The 12,500-nt window shown below is 47.6% G+C and overlaps 1 protein-coding gene across 1 annotated transcript in view; it reads left to right on the forward strand.

Annotated features, from left to right (window-relative positions):
• The window catches only part of LOC134077613 (uncharacterized), a 30,363-nt gene that overhangs the window by 17,189 nt on the left and 674 nt on the right, over nucleotides 1-12,500 (forward strand). Inside the window, exons 11-21 of the mRNA XM_062533316.1 lie at nucleotides 228-469; nucleotides 1,368-1,456; nucleotides 3,379-3,515; nucleotides 4,590-4,677; nucleotides 5,849-5,926; nucleotides 6,113-6,153; nucleotides 6,545-6,628; nucleotides 8,239-8,296; nucleotides 9,171-9,241; nucleotides 9,382-9,445; nucleotides 11,459-12,500. The exon at nucleotides 11,459-12,500 is cut by the window's right edge and continues 674 nt beyond it. Of these exons, the coding sequence (XP_062389300.1) occupies nucleotides 228-469; nucleotides 1,368-1,456; nucleotides 3,379-3,515; nucleotides 4,590-4,677; nucleotides 5,849-5,926; nucleotides 6,113-6,153; nucleotides 6,545-6,628; nucleotides 8,239-8,296; nucleotides 9,171-9,241; nucleotides 9,382-9,445; nucleotides 11,459-11,586 (1,080 nt within the window). The 3' untranslated portion in view covers nucleotides 11,587-12,500. The remainder of the gene's footprint in view (nucleotides 1-227; nucleotides 470-1,367; nucleotides 1,457-3,378; nucleotides 3,516-4,589; nucleotides 4,678-5,848; nucleotides 5,927-6,112; nucleotides 6,154-6,544; nucleotides 6,629-8,238; nucleotides 8,297-9,170; nucleotides 9,242-9,381; nucleotides 9,446-11,458) is intronic.

Raw genomic sequence — 12,500 nt, forward strand, 5'->3', positions numbered from 1 at the left:
CTCCCCTCTTCATACTGACACACACAGTGTCCCTCAACAAAAAGTGGAGATGCATGCACACACACACACACTCACACACACTCACACACACACTCTGTGTCCCTCAGCAAAAGGTGGAGATGCAGGCTGAGTTGCAGCGGTTGGAGCAGATGATGGCGCTATAGGGAGCATGCACACACACACACACACACACACACACACTCACACACACTCTCTGTGTCCCTCAGCAAAAGGTGGAGATGCAGGCTGAGCTGCAGCGGTTGGAGCAGATGATGGCGCTCGTCTCCGAGGCGCTCAAGCAGAAGGAGGCGGAGCCAGGGGCCACGGCAGCCAATGGGAATCAAGGGGCCACAACAGTGGGAGGGACCAGTGCTGAGGCAACCAATGGGAATCAAGGGGCGGGGCCAAAGCAAAGCTCACTCGGGTCCCCCAAGCAGCAGCCGTCCAGACAGCAGGGAGTGTGGATGAGGTAAACACCCACTAAAACAAACACACCTTCACACACACACACACACACCTGATGATACACATACACACACACACACACACCACTAACACACACACACCTACCAACACACACACACTCACACACCTGCTAATACACACACCCGCCCGCTGAGACACACACACCTAACACACACACACACTAGGGTTGCGAATGTTCTAAATCGACTTGCACTATCCATAAAGATACACCACACAAGTTTAAGTTCCCTGTAGAGTCGTGATGTAGTTATATTATTACTCTGCTGTTGTAAATAGCAAACTCCTCGTGATTTATCCCTGCTGTACACAATGCAAACGCTTTGTTGTGGAGGTGAAAGATTAACAACAGGCAAAAATGATCTCCAAAGAACTACCGTTAGGCTTATAGACAGGTCATTTGCTAGAACTTTTGGGCCTAGTTTTTGGTCAAAGTTTTCTCAATGGATTCCTGGAACCCCTATTGGAACAGATTAAGACTTGGGGCATGTTAAATTTTGGCCAAAAATTCAATATCCGACACCATGGTCCTCAGTTTTTCCTGATTTTTGATCCAAATGTTCCTCCATGTCTCATTAGAAGAAAATCAAAATTTTAGCTTGCTAGCGGGTGTGTGTGTGTGTGTGTATGTATGTAAACACCCGCTAACACACACATACATACACACACACACACACACCCGCTAACACACACACACAGGTATTGGCTCCCCTATGATACGTTTCCATAGAGGCAGGCTGATAAGTTATGTTTAAAGGCCAGTTATTTCATGGATCCAGGGCACTATGCATCCTGACCCCCCTCTCTCCATCTGACCCCCCTCTCTCCACCTGACCCCCCCCCCCTCCTCTCCACCTGCCCCCCCTCTCTCCATCCCCCCCCAGAGACGAGGCCTCTTCTGAGGCAGCTGAGGCTGCTCTGCCCTCCCCCACTCCAGACGGCCTGGGACACACTCAGCCCTGCAACACACAGGGTACGTGTGCACACACACACACACACACACACACACACACACACTCAGCCCTGCAACACACAGGGTACGTGTACACACACACACACACACACACACACACACACTCAGCCCTGCAACACACAGGGTACGTGTATACACACACACACACACACACACACACACACACACACACACACACACACACTCAGCCCTGCAACACACAGGGTACGTGTATACACACACACACACACACACACACACACACTCAGCCCTGCAACACATAGGGTATGTGTACACACACACACACACACACACACACACACACACACTCAGCCCTGCAACACACAGGGTATGTGTATATACACACACACACACACACACACACACACACACACACACACACACACACTCAGCCCTGCAACACACAGGGTACGTGTATACCATGGAGGTATTATAAGAACTGGAGAAAGTGAACAAGTCCCGCCCCCATTAATTTCAATGGGAATGCTAGGCTAGTGAAAAATGCCAAAATTGAACGATTTTTTTAGGCTTCAACATGGCAGGTTACTGATTGACATAAGGTACAGAAGGAGAGCTCGTGCCCACACTAAGCTCGTGCATGAGCTGAGAGTGGAACAGCCACCAATCAGCATCTGATCAGCATGAGAAAAAACGGCACCGGACATGATGTATTTCTGGAAAATGGCGACGAAGTGCCTTGCCTTGTACAAAAATCCTTGTATGTGATTGGATAAACCACTTGTCCATTATCTTGAATGACGCGCTAAGCTTCTTCAAGCTCTTGCCAAACCCTGGTCAGAAGAAGAGTGAAAACATCCTTGCCACCAATAAATTCCTTCAAAACGGTTCTCTATTCATCTTTTAAAGAATGAATACTCGATAGATTCGACAAAACAGTTGAAATAGCAGAATCAATGTCAGCACGCAACTCCGGCGATCCTGATTGGTTCATTATTTTTTGCTCCCTTGAAGGAGTTTGCATTGCTCTTGATCCCAGACCCTTTCTGTTCTGTGGGGCAAGCTAGACACATCTAGGACATTAGCATATACGTCTGCACTAGGCCTCAACTCGGGTCTGTGCGCGTTCTCCGTGTTGGGATGATGTTGGCCAATCGTGACATGTGGAGACGCACAAGACCACTTAGATCAAAAAACGATTACTTTCGCATTTATGAGCTATGGCGTAAGGGTGGATATTTTTAGTGTCTAGTCCATAGCATCAAATTAATTGCTGTTCATCAGATAATGTATGGTATGCACATGCATAGTAGTGGCATATTTGTGTAACCTGCGTTGTGTGGAACCACCGCGGTCCAGCCCTGCACACGCCCGGACTCGAACCCGCAAAAAGGCAGCACCTCGGATCGGGAGTCGAGAGCGCTAACAATCCGGCTAAAAGCCCAGGCTGCTAGCTTTCATGCCAGCAGCGCTCTTGAGGCGTCGGGGAGTGAGCTTTACTAACGTTCGACACGCACAGCTAACCAGCTGCCATTCGTTACACTTGCACCCGCAAAAAAGCGCCTGCGAGATTCAAAATGTTTGGAGAGGCGAAGCTCCACCTTTCAGATATATGAAAGGATCTTACACATGAGGTAACTTTGGCCGTGTCCAGAAGTCAAGCGTGCACGTACCTTCTTTCCAGTATAGTCTTAGTTAGCTTGCTCCTCAGTATGCGTCCCTACCTACATTTGGACAGCAGTAACTAGTTGGCGTCACCTGACTCGGGGAGGGGGGTGTGTTGACGATTTGCATGACGTGTGGAGCTTGACCTGCGCTGCACAATAGATTATGGGATATCTGAGGGCAAAAAAAATGCATCGATGCACGCTTGGAAATCTGACGTAACTTCCGGAAAATGCACACTGCCCAGCGTGTGTACTTATGTTTCAGACACAGCCTTTGTTTCTCTCTCTCTCTCTCAGGGCAGCGCCGTGCTCAAAGGTCGCGTGGCCGTGACGGGCAGAGGTCAAAGTTCATAGTTGAAGTGTCACCAGCAGCCGCTCCTACCAAACCCCTCCCACTCCAGCTCGCCCTGTCGGGACTAAGTGGGCCACAGCAGGTGTGTGTGTGTGTGTGTGTGTATGTGTGTGTGTGTGAGTGTGTGAGTGTGTGAGCATGTGTGTGTGAGCGTGTGTGTGTGTGTGTGTGTGTGTGTGTGTGTGTGTGTGTGTGTGTGTGTGTGTGTGTGTGTGTGTGTGTGTGTGTGTGTGTGTGTGTGTGTGTGTGTGTGTGTGTGTGTGTGTGTGTGTGAGAAATCTGTCCCATAAACTGAAGGAACACAAGAGGACAGGGGCATGAGTGGAGGGTATTTAATGCATACTTCAAAAGAGACTCGTGTGTGTGTGTGTGTGTGTGTCTGTGTGTGTCTGTGTGTGTGTGTGTGTGTGTGTGTGTGTGTGTTATGTATGTGGTGTGGCATGAGACATGAAAGGATGCAGCAGAAGGACCTGTGTGATCTGAGACCCGACATTCAGAAAGCAGCTCTTACATTCCCCATGGACATGCCTTCACTGGTGTGTGTGTGTGTGTGTGTGGGTGTGTGTGTGTGTGGGGGGGGGAGGGTGTGGGTGTGTGTGTGTGTGTGTGTGTGTGAATGAGAGTTGAAGGTTCTGGGTAAGTGCATTGTCTGTGGCCTCTCTTTTGAGACTGCTACTTTAAACCTGTCGGCCTGCATGAGACTCCTCTACACGCGCACACACACACACATGCTCACACTCACACACACACACACACATTCTCACACACACACATGCTCACACACACACACACACACACACACACACATGCTCACACACACACATGCTCACACACACACACACACATACTCATGAATAAATGAAAAGATTCCACTGTCACATTGCCCCTTCTCTCTTTCTTTCTGCAACCGCGTGTGGGTATGTGTGTGTGTGTGTGGGTGTGTGTGTGTGGGGGGGGGGGTGTAACGTGATTTGAGAGGGTCAGGATTCAGGAATAGCCTGTGTGTGTGTGTGTGTGTGTTTTATATCAACGTAGAGGAAACACTCTATGTTGTAGTTAGGTATGATTTATTTCTGTGTGTGTGTGATATCAGCACAGATGACTCAGGTGAGGTGTGTGTGTTTGTGTGTGTGTGTGTGTGTGTGTGTGTACGCAGGTGGAGGCGAAGAGGTTTGCGAAAAGGATGGGGGGCAGCGTGACCTCCCACGTGACGGCCAACACCACCCACGTCATCATCAGGACAGGTGTGTGTGTGTGTGTGTGTGTGTGTGTGTGTGTACCCACGTCATCATCAGGACAGGTGTGTGTGTGTGTGTGTGTGTGTGTGTGTGTGTGTGTGTGTGTGTACCCATGTCATCATCAGGACAGGTGTGTGTGTGTGTGTGTGTACCCACGTCATCATCAGGACAGGTGTGTGTGTGTGTGTGTACCCACGTCATCATCAGGACAGGTGTGTGTGTGTGTGTGTGTGTACCCACATCATCATCAGGACAGGTGTGTGTGTGTGTGTGTGTGTGTGTGTGTGTACCCACGTCATCATCAGGACAGGTGTGTGTGTGTGTGTGTGTGTACCCACATCATCATCAGGACAGGTGTGTGTGTGTGTGTATCCACGTCATCATCAGGACAGGTGTGTGTGTGTGTGTGTGTGTGTGTGTGTGTGTACCCACGTCATCATCAGGACAGGTGTGTGTGTGTGTGTACCCACGTCATCATCAGGACAGGTGTGTGTGTGTACCGACGTCATCGTCAGGACAGGTGTGTGTGTGTGTGTGTGTGTGTATCCACGTCATCATCAGGACAGGTGCGTCAAATGTGTGTGTGTGCGTCTGTCCAATCCAGATGAGACTCAGAATCATGCACCCTCACCATGGCAACAGAACAGAACCATACACTCACCACGGCTACAGGGTCATACACCCTTAACCATGGCAACAGAACAGAACCATGCACACTCACCACAGCAACAGAACCATACACTCTCACCACGGCAACAGAACAGAACCATACACTCACCACGGCAACAGAACAGAACCATACACCCTCACCACAGCAACAGAACAGAACCATACACTCACCACGGCAACAGAACAGAACCATACACCCTCACCATGGCAACTTAACTATACACACTTACCACGGCAACAGAACCATACACACTCACCACAGCAACAGAACAGAACCATACATCCTCACCATGGCAACTTAACTATACACACTTACCGCGGCAACAGAACAGAGCCATACACCCTCACCATGGCAACTTAACTATACACACTTACCACGGCAACAGAACTATAGACACTCACCACAGCAACAACAGAACCCCCAAATCCCACAACAGGGAAGACGCACAAACTGCTGTCTGGTTGTCTCTCTCTGATACACACACACTAAACTCTCTCTCTCTCTCAGATGATGAACTTGTGTGTGAGCGCACACTAAAGTACTTCCAGGGCATCTCCAACAGGACCTGGGTTGTCAGCTACCTCTGTGAGTTACATACACACACACACACACACACACACACACACACACACACACACACACACACACACAAACGAAGACTTACACACATAAACGCACACAAACAAACAAACAAACACACAAACACATGCACACACACACATACACTGTAATTTGGTCTGAGGTGTGTGTCTTGTGTTTGTGCATTCGCAGGGGTCTCTGAGTGTCTCAGACAGGAGAAGCTGCTTAATGAGGTGACACAATACCAACCGCTCTTTCTGTCCTGTGCGTGTGTGTGTGTACATAAGAATGTCTGTGTGTGTGTGTGTGTGCGTGTGTGTGTGTGCAATACCACCCTCTCTGTCTGTCTTGTGCATGTGTGTGTTTGTGTGCATAAGAGTGTGTGTGTGTGCATAAGAATGTGTGTGTGTGTGTGTGTGTGTGTGTGTGTGTGTGTGTGTGTCTCTGACCCGTATGTGGAGTTTGAAGTGTGTGTGCGTGTGTGTGTGTGTGTCTCTGATCTGTAAGCGGAGTTTGAAGTGTGTGTGTTTCCCATAGGCGGAGTTTGAAGTTTGTGTGTATTTGTGTGTGTGTGTGTGTGTGTGTGTGTGTGTGTGTGTGTGTGTGTGTGTGTCTGATCTGTAGGTGGAGTTTGAAGTGTGTGGGGATGTGGTGAATGGGCGGAGCCACTATGGGCCTCAGAAAGCACGCTGCACCCAACCAAGCAACGTGAGATACACACACACACACACACACACACACACACACACACACCTCAGAAAGCGCGCTGCACCCAACCAAGCAACGTGAGATACACACACACACACACCTCACGCGCTGCACCCAACCAAGTGACTTGAGATTAACACAAACACACACACACACACACACACAGAAACACTGCACCCAACCAAGCAACGTGAGGCGCACACACACACACACACACACACCTCATAAAGCGCGCTACACCCAACCAAGTGACTTGATATTAACACAAACACACACACACACACACACACAGAAACACTGCACCCAACCAAGCAACTTGAGATCAATAGATACACACGCACACACGCACACACACTCACACACACTCTGAAAGTTGAGATAAAACATTTTTAACTCGCATGTATAAGCCTATTTCACAAGATGTCGCCACTGTGTAAACTAACTTCCTCTGGAACAGCTCAGTCTATAGGAAAGACAGAAACAGGAAGATGTTTTACCCTGCCAATTAAGGCATCATTAACATCAACTAGGCCAGACACCTGAGGGGTATTTCACAAAAGCAGAATTAAGACATCCAAGATGATCAATAAAGCCAGGTTTGACATAGCGTTCTCTAGTCATCCTTGCTAAACTCGTTTCACTAACGCCAATCCAGGATGAACAGGAGCGTCTATGTCAAGCCAGGTGTAAGTTATTCGGGATGTGTGCGCGTTCTCGTTTCTCCCCCAAATAACTCACGGTTGGAATAAAAAAGACGCCAAAAATAGCGTCTTGCACACAAAGTTAACAACTGCTTATGATATAGACAACAACGAGGTAAAGTTTTGCTTTTTTGGATGGGGAATCATGATTATTTCTGTTACATAGCGGGAGTAGGTGTGGCAGACCAACTGAATGCAAATTTACGTATGCACCCACGTGTGAGAGCTTCCTTGTCTCGGCACGCAACGTCATTAAGAAAGCGCTTGCCTCCGCAAAGATGCACAAAGTATGACTATATCTTTATTCTGTCTTTAAACCAAATTAGTTGAAAACACCTTCGAAATATGTCCCCTCCACTTCCAATCAACTACTACAGTAGGCTATTCATCAAACGTCAGTCAAAAAAAGATACAAACAACGATTTTGTAATTAATTACAAGGCCACCATAATTTAAATGATATCTAAATGGTATTGGGCAGACATTCTGTTGTGTTTTGCGAGTAAATGCAAGTAGCAAATAGTATATAAATGGAATACAGCTCTTTCAAAAATCGCATGCAGGTCTCATTTGAATGACAGCTAGCTGAACCAATCAGATAATGTAATTACCATTAGAATTAACTTATCTTGGCTGTTAGCCTGGTCGGGAGCAGGCTAGCTTCAGAGAATAAATTCCCATGGCAACTTATGTAGCATCTCTTTTGTGAAACCGAGTCAAGGATAAGTTCATCCAGGATAACCAAAAAATCCCGGTTTAATCCCTTATCTAGGTTTTGTGAAATACCCCTCTGGACACTGTGAAATTGGCTCATTGTTTGTTTGTCTCTCTCTCTCTCTCTCTCTCTCTCTCTCTCTCTCTCTCTCTCTCTCACTCACACACACACACACACTGTCTGTCTCTCTGTAGTTGCTGATGAAAGGATTTGAGATCTGTTTCTATGGCCCCTTCACTGGAATGAGCACAGGTTGGCACACACACACACACACACACACACACACACACACACACACACACACACACACACAAACGAATGTGACCTGTATACTTTGCTGTAGTTTCTATCCGGATTACTCCTGCATTCTTGAGATGGGTGACTAAATGGAATGAGTTCTATAATAAGAGCTTGAGGTGCAGAGATCAGAGCTAGCCGTTAGCATCTTTGGAGGCAGAGATCAGAGCTAGCCGTTAGCATCTTTGGAGGGAGAGATCAGAGCTAGCCGTTAGCATCTTTGGAGGGAGGCAGAGATCAGAGCTAGCCGTTAGCATCTTTGGAGGGAGGCAGAGACAAAGATTGGAAAGGCGGAACAAGATGCTTTGTTGTAGTTCATGTATGTGGCGGCAAAATGGGGATCGCTCCCTCTGCTTGAAGAAGCGTTTTAAAAACCGATGGTTCCTTTCCACAGGTGTATTAATCAAGCAATTGATAGCGATTGCATTGATGCCAATCGCTTGACTAATACGCCTGTGGAAAGGGACCTGATGAATTGATGATGTTCCAAAATAATCTTGCCGTTCTTTCAAGCCTTCTAGTAATATTTATTAATTCTAATATGGAAGGTGCAGACAAGCACACACATGTTACTTCAAAAGAATACGGTCATTCAAAAACATCGATACTGATAAGATTAGATATTGTGACATTTTTCATTTCAGGCTGTTGCGATACTTTTGTAGCATCGATGCACCGTACAACACTAGAGTTTGGTCACACAGGAAAAGGCCAAGTTTCCTTGGAGCTTAGCAGCAAAGCTTGTGCACTTGTGTGAGCGAGTATTCATGCTTTCTCATGTCTCTGTGTGTGTGTGTGTGTGTGTGTGTGTGTGTGTGTGTGTCTCCAGGTCAGATGCAGCAGATGGTTGAGCTTTGTGGAGGTGTTGTGGTGGAAGACCTTTGTCACTTCTCCAAAAACGTGAGACTAACCCATACATAAATACATACACACACAGACACACACACACACATGCACACACATGCACACACACACACACACACTCAGTCAGTGTCAGTGCACAGTTAATTTGTGTGTGTGTGTGTGTGTGTGTGTGACAGTGTTCTTCTCAGCTTGTGATTGTGCAGCCTGAATCAGAATCAGAAACCAACTTCAAAATCAGAGGTAAGCAGAAAGTTCTGTCTCACACACACACACACACACACACACACACACACACACACATTGCCTTTCTCTCTCTGTCATAGACACACAGGAATACATACTTGTGTGTGTTTGTTTGAGTGTGTGTGTGTGTGTGTGTGTGTGTGTGTGTGTGTGTGTGTGTGTGTGTGTGAATGTGTGCATTTCACTGGTCATTAATAATTCAGAGGAACATCTGCCATTCACTGATCTGATGGAGAAGAAACCCTGTTGTGTGTGTGTGTGTGTGTGTGTGTAGTCTGGTGTGTGTAGTGTGCGTGTGTAGTGTGTGTGTATAGTCTGGTGTGTGTAGTGTGTGTGTATAATCTGTTGTGTGTGTAGTGTGTGTGTGTGTATAGTCTGGTGTGTGTGTAGTGTTTGTGTATAGTCTGTAGTGTGTGTGAATAGTCTGTTGTGTGTGTTTATATTTAATGAACGCTGTCTTCTGTCTCATATCCTCTCTGTTCCGACACGACTTTATTGATTAGCATCATCTGATTTTATTCTGCACACACACACACTCACACAGATATGCGTGCACACACTCACACAGATACATGCGCACACACTCACAGATATACACACACACTCAGATACTCCCTGTCTGTATTAGCGCAGATGCGTCTGACATGTCCGCTGGAGTGATGTGTGTGATGTCAGAGATTTCACAGGTGGGCTGATTGAAACTTTCGACTTCTGTTAAAAACAGACACTGAGATTAGTGTAGCGTCGTAGCATAGGCTGAAAGTTAGCGATATTAGACACAAATGTAGACATAGCGAGTTCATTTGATGAAGAATACGTGCAGATTGAGCCATCTAGATCTACAGAAGGTGAAGCAAATAGGCAGACCTCATCAGTAGCCTTTAGCAAAGGCTGATGTGACCGTTGAATGAAATGCTCCTAAACTGGTCTGGTTCAGAGACATGGTCGAGCTGCGTTGGCTTGAACTGTTAGCACGCGTTAGCTGCTCACGCATATTGTGAGCCCATCGTCAAAAGATCATTTGAGTTACGCTTGTAACTCAAATATGTGTAAGTTACGACTGCTTCAGACCACACGTAACCGTTCCATTTGTGACAATTACAGTTGCACCCGGATTGTTATATTTACGAGTTTTGCAAGCCATGCAATTTACGTTTTTGTTTGTTTTGTTTTGTTTTGTTTTGTTTTTCAAGGGCCCTGATCGGTAGTTTGTGCCTACGGGGTAGTTTAACATGTGATGTGAAGACTGTTCACAACTTTATTAGTGATTATACCACTGCTTGGTCAAATTTCCTATTATGATGCGCTATTTGGAACGTGCATTATTTTTCTATATACCGCACGGCTATGAAGTAGTTCCTTTTTTTGGGCTTATTACACTTGAGTATCAATTCGCCCATGTGAATGTAACGGTAAAAACAGCAACGTTGTATCTAAGACAGCGGCAATATAAACGAAAATGATAGTAGCAGTGGTATAAGCGGGATAATCAACTCCGCGCCCTGTGCGTTTATAGGAAAATAATGCACTTATCGAAGTGTAAAGTCCCCTCCGCCTGCGGCGTCGGGTCCTTATTACCACTTCGAACGTGCATTATTTTCCTATAAACGCACGGCGCGTCGTTGATTATCCCTTACATAGTGTGCCTACGGGGTAGTTTAACATGTGATGTGAAGACTGTTCACAACTTTATTAGTGAATAGTGTGTCTCAAGCAATATTATTATTGATTTCCTGGTTTGTTTCAACAAGGCCCCTCAGACTTTGGCCGCACTTTGGAAGAGGAAATAAAGGCATCTTTAGTGCGTCCCTTCTTCTCACCTTTTTTCACCACTGACAGTTTGCATGCCTGCTCATGGAGATATACGCACACACATACACACACACACACACACACACACACACACACTATACACTCAAAGTGTGATGTCATCTTTCCTGTCCAGAATTGAAGAGCTGTGCCTGTGTGTGTGTGTGTGTGTGTGTGTGTGTTATCTAATCTCTTGTCCAGATTTGCCGGACGATGAAGTGGTGGTGAGCCGTGGTTGGCTGCTGGATTCCATAGCAACCTACACACTCCAGGACCTGCACAGCTATATGCCAGAGGCCCCGCCCCTTCAGCCCTCCCCCCCATTCTGACCAATCCCACGACATCTGACCCCCCCATTCTGACCAATCACACGACATCTGACCCCCATACTGACCAATCCCACGACATCTGACCCCCCCATTCTGACCAATCACACGACATCTGACCCCCATACTGACCAATCCCACGACATCTGACCCCCCCAGACTGACCAATCCCACGACATCTGACTCCCATACTGACCAATCCCACGACATCTGACCCCCATTCTGACCAATCCCACGACATCTGACTCCCATACTGACCAATCCCACGACATCTGACCCCCATACTGACCAATCCCACGACATCTGACCCCCCCATACTGACCAATCCCACGACATCTGACCCCCAGACTGACCAATCCCACGACATCTGACCCCCCCAGACTGACCAATCCCACGACATCTGACCCCCCCATACTGACCAATCCCACGACATCTGACCCCCCCAGACTGACCAATCACACGACATCTGACCCCCCCAGACTGACCAATCCCACGACATCTGACCCCCCCAGACTGACCAATCCCACGACATCTGACCCCCCCATACTGACCAATCCCACGACATCTGACCCCCATACTGACCAATCCCACGACATCTGACCCCCCCAGACTGACCAATCACACGACATCTGACCCCCCCAGACTGACCAATCCCACGACATCTGACCTCCCCAGACTGACCAATCCCACGACATCTGACCCCCCCCAGACTGACCAATCACACGACATCTGAGGATTCCAAGCCATAGACTCCTCCTCCCTGAACTGTGACCCTCTGGAGTGGGATGGAGGGACAGAGTTCTCCAGTGTTCCGCTGGGTTCTCCAGTGCTCCGCTGGGTTCTCCAGTGCTCTGCTGGGTTCTCCAGTGCTCTGCTGGGTTCTCCAGAGTTCTCCAGTGTTCCGCTGGGTTCTCCAG

The sequence above is a fragment of the Sardina pilchardus genome, chromosome 3 (genome assembly GCF_963854185.1).
Source record: "Sardina pilchardus chromosome 3, fSarPil1.1, whole genome shotgun sequence".
NCBI classification, from domain to species: domain Eukaryota; kingdom Metazoa; phylum Chordata; class Actinopteri; order Clupeiformes; family Clupeidae; genus Sardina; species Sardina pilchardus.